General features: G+C 37.2%; 2 protein-coding genes across 2 annotated transcripts in view; one reads left to right on the top strand and one right to left on the bottom strand.

The window, feature by feature from the left end:
• LOC138329016 (protein fuzzy homolog) overlaps positions 1-12,439 on the bottom strand; it is a 127,332-nt gene extending 114,893 nt beyond the window's left edge. The window contains exons 1-2 of the mRNA XM_069275717.1: positions 12,324-12,439; positions 7,214-7,335 (exon numbers count right to left, since the gene is read on the bottom strand). Coding sequence (XP_069131818.1) covers positions 7,214-7,335; positions 12,324-12,401 — 200 coding nt within the window. The 5' untranslated portion in view covers positions 12,402-12,439. The remainder of the gene's footprint in view (positions 1-7,213; positions 7,336-12,323) is intronic.
• Positions 12,274-17,544, top strand: part of LOC138329419 (myoneurin-like) — a 68,759-nt gene continuing 63,488 nt past the window's right edge. Inside the window, exon 1 of the mRNA XM_069276408.1 lies at positions 12,274-12,521. The gene's annotated coding sequence lies outside the window, so the exon portion shown is untranslated. The remainder of the gene's footprint in view (positions 12,522-17,544) is intronic.

Genomic DNA, 17,544 nt, shown 5'->3' on the forward strand with positions numbered 1-17,544 from the left:
TATACCCATGAGGATAGCCCTGGGGTAGTGTAAGGTTTTATACTCATGAGGGACAAACTGAGGTAGTGAGGTTTTATACCCATGAGGGAGCAACCCTGGGTAGTGAGGTTTTATACCCATGAGGGATTAGCCTTGGGGTTGTGTGGTTTTATACCCATGAGGGGCAGCCCTGGGTAGTGAGGTTTTATACTCATGAGGGGCAGCCCTGGGGAAGTGAGGTTTTAAACCAATGAAGACTGGCCCTGGGGTAGTGATTTTTATACTCATGAAGGATAGCCCTGGGGTAGTGAATTTTTTATACTCATGAGGATAGCCCTGGGGTAGTGAGGTTTTTATACCCATGAGGGATAGCCCTGGGGTAGTGAGGTTTTATACCCATGAGAGGATAGCCCTGGGGTAGTGAGGTTTTTATACCCATGAGGAAATAGCCCTGGGGTAGTGAGGTTTTATACCCATGAGGGATAGCCCTGAGGTTGTAGTGAGGTTTTATACTCATGAGGGACAACCTGAGGGTAGTGAGGTTTTATACTCATGAGGGGCATGCCCTGGGGTAGTGAGGTTTTATACCATGAGGGATTAGCCCTGGGGTAGTGAGGTTTTATACCCATGAGGGGCAGCCCTGGGGTAGTGAGGTTTTATACTCATGAGGGGCAGCTCTGGGGAAGTGAGGTTTTTACCATAAACCAATGAAGGATAGCCCTGGGGTAGTGAGCTTTTATACTCATGGGGGATAGCCTTGAGGTAATGAGGTTTTATACTCATAAGGGACAGACCTGGAGTAAGTGAGGTTTTATACTCATGAGGGGTCAGCCCTGGGGTAGTGAGGTTTTATACTCATGAGAGGGGATAGCCCTGGGGTAGTGAGGTTTTATACTCATGAGGAGATAGCCCTGGGGTAATGAAGTTTTATACTCATGAGGGACAGCCCTGAGTAGTGAGGTTTTTATACTATGAGGGACAGCCCTGGTATAGCCCTGGGGTAGTGAGTTTTATACTCATGAGGGACAGCCCTGGGGTAGTGAGGTTTTATACCTCATGAAGGGTAGCCCTGGGGTAGTGAGGTTTTATACCCATGAGGGACAAGCCCTGGGGTAGTGAGGTTTTATACCCATGAGGGATAGCCCTGGGGTAGTGAGGTTTTTATACTCATGAGGGATAGCCTGGGGCTGTGGGTGGGTAGTGAGGTTTTATACCCATGAGGGATAGATGGGGTAGTGAGGTTTTATACTCATGAGGGATACCTGGGGTAGCCCTGCTTTGGGTAGTGAGGTTTTATACCCATGAGGGACAGCCTGAGGTAGTGAGGTTTTATACCCATGGGTAGTGAGGTTTTTATACCCATGAGGGACAGCCCTTGGGGTAGTGAGGTTTTATACCCATGAGGGATAGCCCTGGGTAGTGTGAGGTTTTATACCCATGAGGGGCAGCCCTGGGGTAGTGAGGTTTTTATACCCTGGGTAATGAAGACATGAGAGCCCTGGGGTAGTGAGGTTTTATACCCATGAGGGACAGCCCTGGGGTAGTGAGGTTTTATACCCATGAGGGACAGCCCTGGGGTAGTGTGAGGTTTTATACCCATGAGGGACAGCCCTGGGGTAGTGAGGTTTTTATACCATGAGGGATAGCCCTGGGGTAGTGAGGTTTTATACCCATGAGGGGCAGCCCTGGGGTAGTGAGGTTTTATACCATGAGGATAGCCCTGGGTAGTGAGGTTTTTATACCCATGAGGGTACAGCCCTGGGGTAGTGAGGTTTTATACCATGAGGGATAGCCCTGGGGTAGTGAGGTTTTATACCCATGAGGGACAGCCCTTGGGTAGTGAGGTTTTATACCCATGAGGGACTGCCCTGGGGTAGTGAGGTTTTATACTCATGAGGGATAGCCCTGGGGTAGTGAGGTTTTATACTCATGAGGGACAGCCCTGGGTAAGTGAGGTTTTATACTCATGAGGGACAGCCCTGGGGTAGTGAGGTTTTATACTCATGAGGGATAGCCCTGGGGTAGTGAGGTTTTTATACTCATGAGGAAGATACCCTGGGTAGTGAGGTTTTATACCCATGAGGGATAGCCCTGGGGTAGTGAGGTTTTATACCCATGAGGGACAGCCCTGGGGTTAGTGAGGTTTTATACCATGAGGGATAGCCCTGGGGTAGTGAGGTTTTTATGAGGGACCCGGGGTATGAGTTTATACATGAGGGATAGCCCTGGGGTAGTGAGGTTTTATACTACTCATGATGAGATGAGGTTTTTAACCTGAGGGACCCTGGGGTAGTGAGGTTTTATACTCATGAGGGATAGCCCTGGGGTAGTGAGGTTTTTTATACCCATGAGGATAGCCCTGGGGTAATGAGGTTTTATAACTCATGAGGGATAGCCCTGGGGTAGTGAGGTTTTATACTCATGAGGGCAGCCCTGGGGTAGTGAATTTTATACTCATGAGGGACAGCCCTGGGGTAGTGAGGTTTTATACTCATGAGGGATAGCCCTGGGGTTGTGAGTTTTTATACCCATGAGGGAATAGCCCTGGGGTAGTGAGGTTTTATACCATGAGGGATAGCCCTGGGGTAGTGAGGTTTTATACTCATGAGGGATAGCCCTGGGGTAGTGAGGTTTTATACCCATGAGGGATAGCCCTGGGGTAGTGATTTTTATACTCATGAGGGACAGCCTGGGGTAGTGAGGTTTTATACCCATGAGGGATAGCCCTGGGGTAGTGAGGTTTTATACCCATGAGGGATAGCCCTGGGGTAGTGAGGTTTTTCATACCCATGAGGTTTTATACCATGAGGAGCCCTGGGGTAGTGAGGTTTTATACCCATGAGGGATAGCCCTGGGGTAGTGAGGTTTTATACCCATGGGGATAGCTGGGGTAGTGGGTTTTATACCATGAGGGACATGCCCTGGGGTAGTGAGGTTTTATTTGAGGGATAGCCCATGAGTTTTATACTCATGAGGGATAGCCCTGGGGTAGTGAGGTTTTATACTCATGAGGGACAGCCCTGGGGTAGTGAGGTTTTATACTCATGAGGGACAGCCCTGGGGTAGTGAGGTTTATACTCATGAGGATAGCCCTGGGGTAGTGAGGTTTTATACTCATGAGGGATAGCCCTGGGGTAGTGAGGTTTTATACTCATGAGGGACAGCCCTGGGGTAGTGAGGTTTTATACTCATGAGGACAGCCCTGGGGTAGTGAGGTTTTATACTCATGAGGGACAGCCCTGGGGTAGTGAGGTTTTATACTCATGAGGGATAGCCTGGGGTAGTGAGGTTTTATACTCATGAGGGATAGCCCTGGGGTAGTGAGGTTTTATACTCATGAGGGATAGCCCTGGGGTAGTGAGGTTTTATACTCATGAGGGACAGCCCTGGGGTAGTGAGGTTTTATACTCATGAGGGACAGCCCTGGGGTAGTGAGGTTTTTATACCCATGAGGACAGCCCTGGGGTAGTGAGGTTTTATACTCATGAGGGGACAGCCCTGGGGTAGTGAGGTTTTATACCCATGAGGGAGCCCTGGGGTAGTGAGGTTTTATACTCATGAGGGATAGCCCTGGGGTAGTGAGGTTTTATACTCATGAGGGACAGCCCTGGGGTAGTGAGGTTTTATACCCATGAGGAGCAGCCCTGGGGTAGTGAGGTTTTATACCCATGAGGGACTGCCCTGGGGTAGTGAGGTTTTATACCCATGAGAAGCCCTGGGGTAGTGAGGTTTTATACCCATGAGAGACAGCCCTGGGGTAGTGAGTTTTTATACCCATGAGGACAGCCCTGGGGTAGTGAGGTTTTATACCATGAGGGACAGCCCTGGGGTAGTGAGGTTTTATACCCATGAGGGACAGCCCTGGGGTAGTGAGGTTTTATACCCATGAGATGCAGCCCTGGGGTAGTGAGGTTTTATACCCATGAGGGACAGCCCTGGGGTAGTGAGGTTTTATACCCATGAGAGACAGCCCTGGGGTAGTGAGGTTTTATACCCATGAGGGACTGCCCTGGGGTAGTGAAGTTTTATACTCATGAGAGACAGCCCTGGGGTAGTGAGGTTTTATACCATGAGGGACTGCCCTGGGGTAGTGAGGTTTTATACTCATGAGAGACAGCCCTGGGGTAGTGAGGTTTTATACCCATGAGGGACAGCCCTGGGGTAGTGAGGTTTTATACTCATGAGTGACAGCCCTGGGGTAGTGAGGTTTTATACCCATGAGGGACTGCCCTGGGGTAGTGAGGTTTTATACTCATGAGAGACAGCGCACTGGGGTAGTGGGAGTTTTATACCCATGAGGGACAGCCTGGGGTTGTGAGGTTTTATACTCATGCAGGACAGCCCTGGGGTAGTAAGGTTTTATACTCATGAGGGACAGCCCTGGGGTAGTGAGGTTTTATACTCATGAGAGGGGATAGCCCTGGGGTAATGAGATTTTATACTCATGAGGAATAGCCTTGGGGTAATGAGGTTTTATACTCATGAGGGACAGCCCTGGGGTAGTGAGGTTTTATACTCATGAGGGACAGCCCTGGGGTAGTGAGGTTTTATACTCATGAGGGACAGCCCTGGGGTAGTGAGGTTTTATACTCATGAGGGACAGCCCTGGGGTAGTGAGGTTTTATACTCATGAGAGACAGCCCTGGGGTAGTGAGCTTTTATACTCATGAGAGACTGCCCTGGGGTAATGAGGTTTTATACTCATGGGAGACAGCCCTGGGGTAGTGAGGTTTTTATACTCATGAGAGACAGCCCTGGGGTAGTGAGGTTTTATAATCATGAAAGACAGTCCTGGGGTAGTGAGGTTTTATACTCAAGAGAGACTGCCCTGGTGTAATGAGGTTTTGTACTCATTGGAGACAGCCCTGGGGTAGTGAGCTTTTATACTCAAGAGGGACAGCCCTGGGATAGTGAGGTTTTATACTGATAAGGGATAGCCCTGGGATAGTGAGGTTTTATTCTGATAAGGGGCAGCCCTGGGGTAGTGAGGTTTTATACCCATGAGGGACAGCCCTGGGGTAGTGAGGTTTTATTCTGATAGGGGGCAGCCCTGAGGTAGTGAGGTTTTATTCTGATAGGGGGCAGCCCTGGGGTAGTAAGGTTTTATTCTGATAAGGGACAGCCCTGGGGTAGTAAGGTTTTATTCTGATAAGGGACAGCCCTGATTATCTATAAGGAAACAATATTTGACCATACTGAAGCCTACCAAAATGCACTTCACAACATGCAACTTATCACATATGGTAAACCTTTTCTACATGATTTACTTTTTTAATTAATACAATCAAAGTAATTTTGCAAAAGCTTATCATCACAAATTTGATATCTTGATAAAAATTTTAAATCAAATTATCAATTTGCGAATGTTATAATTTTCTTCATAAACTTGTTTTGAAATAAAAATCATGTTTAGTAACCATGAAAAAAATTTGGTTTACAGTATAAAGAAGGTCGCCCTTACATAGATCTTCACTACATATTATATGGGGCTGAGCTTCATTTTTTTCCAAAACAATAAAGTTTAACATTGTGTCTAATTTGATATTTTAAATTTTAAACATGGATTTAATTCACCTAACATCATGGCTGTAAACAGACAGCAAAGCTTTCCATTTTGTTACTTGGATTAATACTCATGTAGTTTCCAAAGGAAGACATTATGCATGTTTGATTTGCTTTTTTGCATGCAACTAAACTGCCATTTCCATATCAGGAAACGCAAGTAGAAAAAAAGTTAGGTTTTTCCCAATATTTATAGCAGGTAATCCCCTATGAAAACCAAGAAATTAAGAGTTTACAATTGTCCTATTTGAAATATGACTATTTAAAGAAAAACTTTAAACCAAAAACTTAAAACAGGTTGAAGTAAATCATCTTACTTATAATTTATACAAATCTCCAAGGCGCCTCAACTGACACATAGCACATGGCACTATCAGCCAATATTATAAAGTCTTCGTTAAAACATTCACAACAATGGGATTTAAAAGCATTATAGTAAAAACTATGACCTTGAGTCGGAACCTTGATATAATTGAATAATTCCCAAATAACTAATTTGAAAGGTTTCAAATTGGCGTTGCATATCATTCACGCTGCACTGTATGGTTGCACCACCAAGTTAATCACAAGGACTTGGAGACTTGCCGATTTATTTTCCCAATTCCTTCAATTCAAATTGAAAAAGTCTAAGAAGATTAAGTAAATTCAAATCCATTATTATAATTATCTAGTGTGGAGTGTTTTTATCTAGATAAAGTGCTTTCCTGATAAGAGCAGCTGATTTAGCATCTGTAGGTAGATAATCAAGATCTTTGAATTAAGTTAAAGACAATCTTGCAACATGTATATGTGTCACAATCATTTGGTGTAAAAACACAGGTACATCATGGCATATAGATAGCATCAAATCTGATAAGCTAACAAATGCAAGTAGAAGTTGTTTTTTTGTTGTTGTTTTTTTTTTGCATCAAGGTAGATAAACTGGCGGTAGTAAGAGTTTGTTAACCTTCAAAAATCCCATGAAGCAGTTTTCTTAACTATCCTAGAGGACAGCAGTTTGTCCAACTATATTCTGGGGTAACAGTTTGCTAAACTATTCCCCAGGTAACAGTTTGTTGAACTTTTCCCAAGGTAACAGTTTGTTAAACTATTCCCCAGGTAACAGTTAAACTATTCCACAGGTAGCAGGTTAAACTTTTCCCAAGGTAACAGTTTGTTAAGCTATTCCCCAGGTAACAGTTAGTTTAACTATTCCCCATCTAACAGATTGTTTAACTATTCATTAGGTAACAGTTTGTTAAACTGTTGTCCATGTAACAGTTTGTTAAGCTATTCTTTAGGTAGCAGTTTATCAAATTATTCCACAGGCAATAGTTTGATAATTTTTTCCCCAGGTAACAGATTGCTTCACTATTAATCAGTTAACAGTTTGTTAAACTGTTGCCTACTTAACAGTTTGTTAAACTATTCCTCAAGTAAGTTTGTTTAAATATTACCCAGGTTACTGTTTGCCTAAACTCAGGATCAGGCAAGTCAAAATATCACCTTTTTAACAAACCAAGTCAAAATACCACAATCTGACAGGTGAGTCAAAATTTCAGTCTTTGAATCAGCTGATTCAAAATACAAATATCTGGCAAAGTTGAGCTAAAATGATTGAAGGGAGCTAAAATACAAATTCTACCTCTTGTGATTTACTACGTACATCAAGCGTTTTATTTCTCAATTTTACCTGTCTTGAAACACTTTCCAAATGACCTTAGAATCATCTGTGGTAGAGGACAGCAAGTCAACATTGTGATTGGCTCCAAACATGTGCACGCCATTGAGTGATCCGATGAGTGGAAACGGGAGCTGGAAAACAGATACATTATTACTGAAATATTGATGTGAATGTTGACTCTTCTCTCACCTGTGTGCATATTTACATTACAGAGTTACTGCCCTTGAGGCAATGGAACAATGTAAAGGTGATAAAATGACAATATTTTACCACATTCAATCTAATTGGAAAACACACTAATGACACCCAAGACAAGGAACATGGTTAGACAGACATTCTATAATCCTAGCCACATCAAATAGTGGCATTATTACATAGTGTGATAGCAGTAAAAACCAACAATTATGTTATGTAATGAATATCTACATGTACAAATCAAGCCTTGGATACCATGATAGATATCATGATAAAAATAATGAACAATATTCAAAATGGTTCACCTTGACAAGTAGGATAAACATGGCCCCTGACCATGACAAGTAGGATAAACATGGCCCCTGACCTTGACAAGTAGGATAAACATGACCCCTAACCTTGATAAGTAGGATAAACATGACCCCTGACCTTGACAAGTAGGATAAACATGGCCCCTGACCTTGACAAGTAGGATAAACATGACTCCTGACCTTGACAAGTAGGATAAACATGACCGATAACCTTGACAAGTAGGATAAACATGACCCCTAACCTTGATAAGTAGGAAAAACATGACCCCTGACCTTGACAAGTAGGATAAACATGACCCCTGACCTTGATAAGTAGGATAAACATGACCCCTGACCTTGATAAGTAGGATAAACATGACCCCTGACCTTGACAAGTAAGATAAACATGGCCCCTGACCTTGATAAGTAGGATAAACATGACTCCTGACCTTAACAAGTAGGATAAAATGACCCATAACCTTGACAAGTAGGATAAACATGGCCCCTGACCTTGACAAGTAGGATAACCATAGCCCCTGACCTTGACAAGTAGGATAAACATGGCCCCTGACCTTGGCAAGAAGGATAACCATGTCCCCTGACCTTGATCAGTAGGATAAACATGACCCCTGACCTTGACAAGTAGGATAAACATGGCCCCTGACCTTGACAAGTAGGATAAACATGACCCCTGACCTTAACAAGTAGGATAAACATGACCCATAACCTTGACAAGTAGGATAAACATGGCCCCTGACCTTGACAAGTAGGATAACCATAGCCCCTGACCTTGACAAGTAGGATAAACATGGCCCCTGACCTTGGCAAGAAGGATAACCATGGCCCCTGACCTTGATCAGTAGGATAAACATGACCCCTGACCTTGACAAGTAGGATAACCATGGCCCCTGACCTTGACAAGTAGGATAAACATGACCCCTGACCTTGACAAGTAGGATAACCATGGCCCCTGACCTTGACAAGTAGGATTAACATGGCCCATGACCTTGACAAGTAGGATTACCATGGCGCCTGACCTTGACAAGTAGGATAAACATTAAGCACCTGACCTTGATACCTCGGATAATTATAGACCCAGTTTTTGACAACTAGTATAAACATGGCCAGTGACCCTGACACCTAACCTTGAAACAAGGATTAACATAACCCTTAACCTTCATCTTTAAACAAACATATTATCTAACTTTGAAAATTTTAAACAATGTGAGGAACGGTGGTTTAATCATTAATTTATGACATATTAAGAATTTAGCAAATAAATATGACTGATGAAAACATTATACGTATTAGCATTACTTTCTAAGCCACCTATATATGTTTCTGGTACACATTCTTTAATCATACTAGAATCCTTAATAGCAAACATTTTGGTCCTAAAATAATCAATTATGTGTGTAAAACAGAATTTGACTGTCTGTTGTATAACACAGTTCCCTACTTTTACAATATTCTCTCTTTGCCAATTACAAAATTATCTCCATTGCAGGTAGGTATTGATTGTGACATCATTTCTTTTATGAGAGAAAACAGTTATAATTTTCTCTGAAAAATATTATGTTTCATTTACAAATAGCGTGATATTACAATCATTACCTACATGCAAGGGCAGATAAGTCTGTGATATGAAAATACAAATTACAGATTAAAGTAATGCAGTATGTACAGACCTAAAAAGAGGGACAGCTAGGAGAGCTTTAATTGTTCATCTGAATCTCACTTAACTCATAGACCATATATATACATGCAGAAGTTGAAACATTCTGTTAGTCCTAACCAAACCAAATAATGATAGGTACCAAACTTTACTTAATGAACTTTATCTAATTAAAACTCTGGACATATTCTACCACAACTCCATTGACTCAAAATAAATACATTTTTTTAGTGTGACTAAATGTACGATACAATGGAAGTATAAATACTCTAGCTCATTTTTGCATGACTCATGATGTTATTGTACCTGAATCTAAGTTTTATATTTCTTTATACTACAATCAAATTTCTTAAGCTTAAGAAACATTGAAGCAAATTGTATATTTTTGGATTTTTTAATTTAGTGCTTTGTCTGAAAGTTGTTTAAAATTCACTTTTCAGCGTAAGATCACACAAAAACTGTTTAAGTATGCATTATAACGACAATACCATATGTTTTTGATAGCTCAACTGTATACCTACTGTAGCGTTTACAGGGTGTTGTTTTTCAAAAATACTGCATTAATAAATAATCATTTGTCAATTTCATCTCGTAAAAATTACCATATGATCTTTAGTATATATTAAGTGAACATTCAGAATTTCTCACAATCCATATGGCACACTATATTTCCATATTTATAACTACACTGTACAGATATGGAAACTCATTCATATTTAAAATGCCCTTATTTTTCTTTCTTTTTCTTCAGCTTTTATGTTGGTTGTGGTATAAAACAGAGGACTAACTTTATATTTGTCAGAATGTCATTTTAAATTGTCTATTCATTTCAACCTCTGGTTATCCAGTCCATACAAACACAGAAAATGGACAAAAATGCTGTAAATCAAAAACTTCAAAAACATATAGTGTTACCTTAAAGATGCTCTACCGCCGAAAGAGCATAAATGATATTCATCATTTGAACAATAATTGGTGTTTTATCGTGCATTTATATGTCTAATTAACACAAAAAAAAATACAAAATTATTTATTTTGCCTTTGGTGCATGAGCAATCAGCACTTCATTCCATATAGAATGTAGTACCACTGAATTTTTTTTTTCGGGATGCAATTTATTATTTTTTATATTTTCACTTGAAGTAAAATTAGAAGCTCAAACTTTTCAGTGGTGGTAATGTGTAAATTAAGTTACTTTTGTAACTGAAGAAAAATACTAAATCGTCTGCTCCTGTTTTTAATAGTGGAAAAAAAACATTTTTCAGCGGTGGAGCATCTTTAATTTAAAATTGATATTAAAAACATATATGGTAAAATGCTAAAAAGTGTTTTTACAGGCATATCTCCGGTAACTTCTAAAAGTTCATAGTGCATTGGTATCATATATTTGTGTTACATTTTAAACTAAGAAATAAAACATAAAAGTATCCCCAGTTATTTTATATATATATATGATTATTCAATGTCTTATCAGTTCTTGAATACTTTGTTTGATTAAATTAACATCCTATTAACAGTCAGGGTGCCATATAAGGACGGCACTTTGAATATATTCCTGCTTTGGCCAGAAAAGTCAATAATTATAAACTACAACTTTTTGTAAAATAATTTAAACTCATTTCTATGCGTTAGGTTTTTTTCCACAGACCGAAAGAAGTGTACATCATGTATTATGACGTCATATACACAGTTTTATATACGTTTTCGCAGAGTCATTAGACAAACTGATCTATTGAATGAGACATCAATGCGCTACAATTCAATTTGATTTATTGTAAAAGTAAGAAAAATCATGGAAATGGATAACTAATTAGTACTTCACTGAGTTATTCAAATTAAAATATAAGCATCATTCTAAATATCTTTTGGATTGATGAAGTCCACGACAAAAAAACGCAGGACATTCTTTTTCATAGGTCTACGCTTCACGTCTATTAAGAATGTCCTTCCGTTTTTTTTACTATGACTTCATAAACCCAAAAGATATTGAGAACAATGCTTAAATATTTAAATTCAAATTACTAATGACGAAGCCATTTGGAAATGTATCCATCATGTATCAATTAAATAAATGGATAATGGTAACTTGTAAAATTGTTTTGGAATTATAGTTTTTAAAATCTGTATGAAGTTAATTTATTGAATCATAAATTCACATTTTTAATTGTAGAATGAATGAAAGTGTATATATACAGTTGTAACTGTAATATTTTATTATTCTTAATTAATTTGAAATTGCCATAATTTTAATATCAATTAAACTATGTGAATACATATATTCAATTGATTTTCAAATAAATTAATCACTTTAATCTAAATCTCTAAATATAGAGTAATAATAATTTTACAAATTGAGTAATTCTGAAAGAAATCAGAATTTTTTTTAATAATGTACAAAATACATGAAAAGTGAAAATAAAAATACAGAGGGAAATGGGATTCATTAGACAAAATTATTGTACACTTAACCATTTTGAAGTTAATTAATTCTAAACTTTATTTAAGACAACTTCAAATTCATTATTTCTATTGAAAGTATAAAACATACAAATTCATCATCAATTTCTTCAAACATCTAAATTTTCATTTGTTCTCAATGAGCTTTAATGAGATTTTTCTTTCATCAATTTTCATTTTATTTTGAAAATAAATTTTTCTTCGTCTTGGAATTCTTCAAAAATTTTCTTAAATTATTTTTCTTTTGATGTTAATGAGAAACAAAATAACAAATAGCTGATTAAAATGCTAGTGAGCTACATGCAAATTCCGCGTTTATTTTAATTATCCCATCGCGGGCCCCCTTTCAGTGGGTCATGGGTGAGAGGGCACACACTCAAACTCAATACACACTGAGGATTTTGTATATCACTATCTAACACTCCACCAAGTGTAGAACAAACGTTACAAGACCCCATTGAGAAATGGCTTATAATCTACTGCAAAGTTTGAAGTGACATACTGGCTTCAAATCTCCTGAAGACCTCGTGAAGACCGGCAAACCTCCGCTAGCGGTGAGGCACGTTACGTACACCGCCATACCTAAACAAAACCTACATACGCATGCGTATTACTTACCACCATCAGAATGATGGGTAAATAGCATGGCGCTGTAGTTTCAATGGAAGAGGCATCTGTCAAACATTTTTCGTGGAAAAAGGTAAGTTTGAACAAGTGTCATGACTTTTTATTGTAGCTGGACCCGAGGTATGTATATATTTTTCGATTTGTGTATAATGAGAATCGGTATTTTGGACGATGTTGATCGCTAGCAAGACGTAAACTCGAGCACGTGCCATGCCTCTGTCTGGGAGCCCATTGTTTTCCATACGCCGCATGCCCCGTTCGCCCACTACTGTGCACGGTATGTGCAGCAGCAATTTTCATGCAATGCTCGTGCAATTTTACTGTTAAACGGAACTTGTTAATAAATGTGGCATGATACTGTGGCGTTGTCTTTGTTGATTTGTTTTGGTAGAAGGTCGAGTTGGATTTGACAACAAAGAGTTTCCGCGCGTCCTTTGAAGGCATCTTAGTCATATCTACATGGACTGTTCGGATCACAAAGAGTGGACGATATCGATCGGCCTGCCATCGGTATAGGACGGCCGACTCTCAAAATATAACTCGGAAAACCCTTTGTTTCGCTTTAAAATCATGATGTTAAAACTAATTTCATAAGACAGTGCTTTTGTAACAATATTGCAACATTGTAACAATTTGTTCATCATTGTCGTCAGCTAGAATTACCGTTATTTTGTTATACACTGTACTACATATTGTGTATTTTTATTGGGACACAATGGTTAGACCTGCTTCCATGTATTTCTTTGTTCTGGTATTAGTCATAATGTAAATAGCCTCTACTTAAAAGCCCCCTTAATTAGCATTTTTGTTCTCTGTATCTTTGTATTATTCATATGAAAGAGAATGATAGATAATTCAATTAAAATACACAATGGTATGGTTTATTTTAAACAAAGTTTATTAAAACCAAATGTTCCATATCCTAACAATTACATGAATTCATATAGGCATGAATATTTGATATATGTCAATAGATGTAAATTGTTTATTATTGCCTAATTACAAGTATTGTACCTGGTACATTTGGAGAGAATACCTGTCATATTAATTAAGATATGATGATGAAAAACAAAATACTGTTATCATTTGAAATGCAAATGCATGTTTTTGAAAGTGAGTCATTTTATTCTAAAGAAACATTTCTGGGACATAATCATCGTTGTATTAAAAGTAAAGATATTTGTTGAAACTTAACAAGTTTTACATTAACTAGATGTATTAATAATTATTCACCAATTATTAACTGTCAATATTGTGTTATAAACGGGGAGAATTAGGTGTTTTTGTTTGTTAAATTATATAGAAAGTATAGTTACCTGTCTAAAAATTTACCTGACATAAAATATTCAAACAGCTGATTTAAAAAAACACCTGTGGTTTTATTTGAGAACAAGTAAAGATTGCTTCAGCAGAGATGTGAAAAGGGCAATGTGTTGGATACTGAACCCAAGGAGTGTGAGCACATCTGCTCATAACCAGCTAGTTGTCTAATCAGTGAGCATATATTATTTCCTCCATTTTATTCCATTGCACATCTAATGGAATTAGATTATTTAAACATGTTCACTTGCACAAAATCAATATCAGAACAAAATGAAAAATGCAAAATACTACGGATTGCATAAAAGGGTTTTGGTACCGCGAGCATTTTGTAGATTTCATTTTCTTTGTTACTTCTCACATGACTGATTAATTGATTTTCTTGATTTTATTTCTATCATAGTCAGCCACCAATTAGTTGCAGTAGTGTTAGAGAATTAGATTTAGGATCCGTTTTTATAAGGTATTTAAAATCTCTCAAATTCTTGTAAAGTGCCAATGGATATTCATTCAACCTTAAAAAATCTGATAATTTCGCATTATACTCAGAACCATAAGGCTTTTTAAAAATTCAAGAGAACAGTATGAAAATTTGTATTTCAAGATTTATTAGATCTTAATATTCTTTATAAATAGTACAATGTTATAATTAAGTTCTTGTTGACAATAATTATGGCTTTGAAAAGCAGCTTTGAAATTAAGTTCAAGTTTCACGATTTTCATGCCAAATATCATATTTTAATCCATATTCATTTATATGTTGTTTAAGTTTCATGATTTTCTTGCCAAATATCATATTTCCATCCATATTCATTTATATTTTGTTCATTAATTAAATATTCAACCAAATGTTCATGGTTGATTTCAAAATTAAAACAAGCATTGTTTCTGTGGTTAATTACTATACAGTTTTCTTCAAATTATTGAAGGCTGAATAGCCTGTCTCTGATCATAAATTACTTTGCAACCTTCTTGTAATTAAAACCATAGGTGTTAATTAATTTCAGCTGTGAAACTTTGCGCTCCTCGTATGGAATGATCAGCATTGTGGAGATTGAAATCATAAAGTTAAAATAATGCATTACAATCAATGTATTGAAAATGTTTTATTCCTGAGATATTAACTTCTATTCCTGATCTAGAATATCGCGCAAGTTCTCGTAATCAATTAAAAAATTATATAAAGTCTTTTGGAATATGATACACTTAATATTTCAAAAGAGATTTCATTGTTTCAAAAAACTAATGTGTAATTTGCATCATTTTGTTTAAACAGTATTACCTTAAATGCTCAGTCTGCCCAAATGGAATCTGGATTCTTTTAATATTTGGATGTTATTTAATGATGATAGTGATGATGTAAAATTTAATGCGAATTTCAGGAACAACTTTAAAAGATACCCTAACATTGCTTCTCTATTGATTTCACTGTTTACACCTCTCTCAAAATCAAGTCTTCCAATCTGTACAAACAAAACAAACATTTAAAATCTATTCCAAGATACAGATTATGTTCCAAGATTCAGAACCCATTCAAGTTCATGGAAATGCGGATGACACATTATGTAGGTTAAAACGGGGCTGCTTCCCCCGTTAGTTTTGTTTTAAGTCCGACTTTTAGCCCCAAACGATCATTTGTATTGTGTATAGATACCATAGTTTAGTGTTTTGTTACAAGATATGCAAGCGAACAAATGCAAGTTCTTTCCAATTAGAGTGATATTTTGATTGTAGCAGTGGCTGACATCACTTTTGATAACGGGTGTGAATTATCAGATTTACTCAGAATCATGACGACTTCCACTTCCCCTACTTGCACTGTGCAAGGTGCTGCTGCAATTAGGATTTTTTTTTTAAATCTCAAATTTCACTTTGGTATGCTGTGGCTCCCATTTGAAATGAGACTTTATTGTTTGAGCATTGTGATGGTGAGTTTTCTCTGGTTTTATTTCAAATTACTGGTTATGTAACTGCTGCCTTTTACATTGGAATGACAAACGACATTGATTCAATTTGTAGGAAAATGCAAATGATAATTCATTAGATTTTTAATCAAAATTAACAAAAATATTGATTTGAAGTTAAGATGAAATTTTAAAATTCGAAAAACAAATTCCCAATTCAACAAATAACAAAATAAAATTCAACATTGTATAAAACACCATTGAATTCCTTATACCACAAGATTCAGCAATAATCTCATCAAAGGCAAAAGTATTACTGAAATACAGATAAAAACTTTATTGTCCATATTCCATCATTTACTATGTCATTTTGATTTTCTTCAAGATTCAATGGGAATTCTGTTCTGAATTGGGTTTTTTTCACAAAAGGGAAATAACTATGTTTAGTAATTTGAATATATTTAGCGAATGGATATTTAGAAGGAACATCAATAAAATTAAAATTGACCTGTTAAGATAAATAGTCTCGGTCTTGGAGTTTTTAGTTTTTAATTATCATATAACACCAAGTCAGTAATTATACAACGTTAAGCTCCCAATGAATGTGCCAGAGTCACCTTTAACCTCTAAACATTCATTCACAAGCAATTTTCTTTGTGAACGGTGATATACAGAAACAGATATGTACAGAACAATGGAGTAAAATTAATTATTGATGATTGAATTACTCACAAATACGGTTTCCAGTTGTTTACCGTGTGTAAATATTATTCATCAGCCATTGGTCCCTTTGTTTCCTTTAGGAATCGGACTGTTAAGTGTGGAATTAAAATAGGAAAGGAAAATGGATGTTCGTGTGATATAAGACAATGGGATTATGTGTTGAAAGACAATAAGCAATATCCATGGGATATAAGACAATGGGATTATGTGTTGAAAGACAATAGGTGATATCCATGGGATATAAGACAATGGGATTATGTAATAAAAGACAATAGGTGACATCCATGGGATATAAGGCAATGGGATTATGTGATAAAAGACAATAGGTGGTGACATCCATGGGATATAAGGCAATGGGATTATGTGATAAAAGACAATAGGTGATATCCAATGTATATAAGACATTGGGATTATGTGTTGAAAGACAATAGGTGATATCCAATGTATATAAGACAATGGGATTATGTAATAAAAGACAATAGGTGATATATCCAATGGGATATAAGACAATGGGATTATGTGATAAAAGACAATAGGTGATATCCAATGTATATAAGACAATGGGATTATGTGATAAAAGACAATAGGGATATCCAATGTATATAGACAATGGGATTATGTGATAAAAGACAATAGGTGATCCAATATAAGACAATGGATTATGTGTAAAGACAATAGGTGATATCCATGGATATAAGACAATGCGATTATGTGATAAAAGACAATAGGTGATATCCATGGGATATAAGACAATAGGATTATGTGATAAAAGACAATAGGTGATATCCATGGGATATAAGACAATGGGATTATGTGATAAAAGACAATAGGTGATATCCATAGAATATAAGACAATGGGATTATGTGATAAAAGACAATAGGTGATATCCATGGGATATAAGACAATGGGATTATGTGATAAAAGACAATAGGTGACATCCATGGGATATAAGACAATGGGATTATGTGATAAAAGACAATAGGTGACATCCATGGAATATAAGACATTGGGATTATGTGATAAAAGACAATAGGTGACATCCATGGGATATAAGACAATGGGATTATGTGATAAAAGACAATAGGTGATATCCAATGTATATAAGACAATGGGATTATGTGTTGAAAGACAATAGGTGATATCCATGG

This window comes from Argopecten irradians, chromosome 8 (assembly GCF_041381155.1).
Source record: "Argopecten irradians isolate NY chromosome 8, Ai_NY, whole genome shotgun sequence".
Classification (NCBI taxonomy): domain Eukaryota; kingdom Metazoa; phylum Mollusca; class Bivalvia; order Pectinida; family Pectinidae; genus Argopecten; species Argopecten irradians.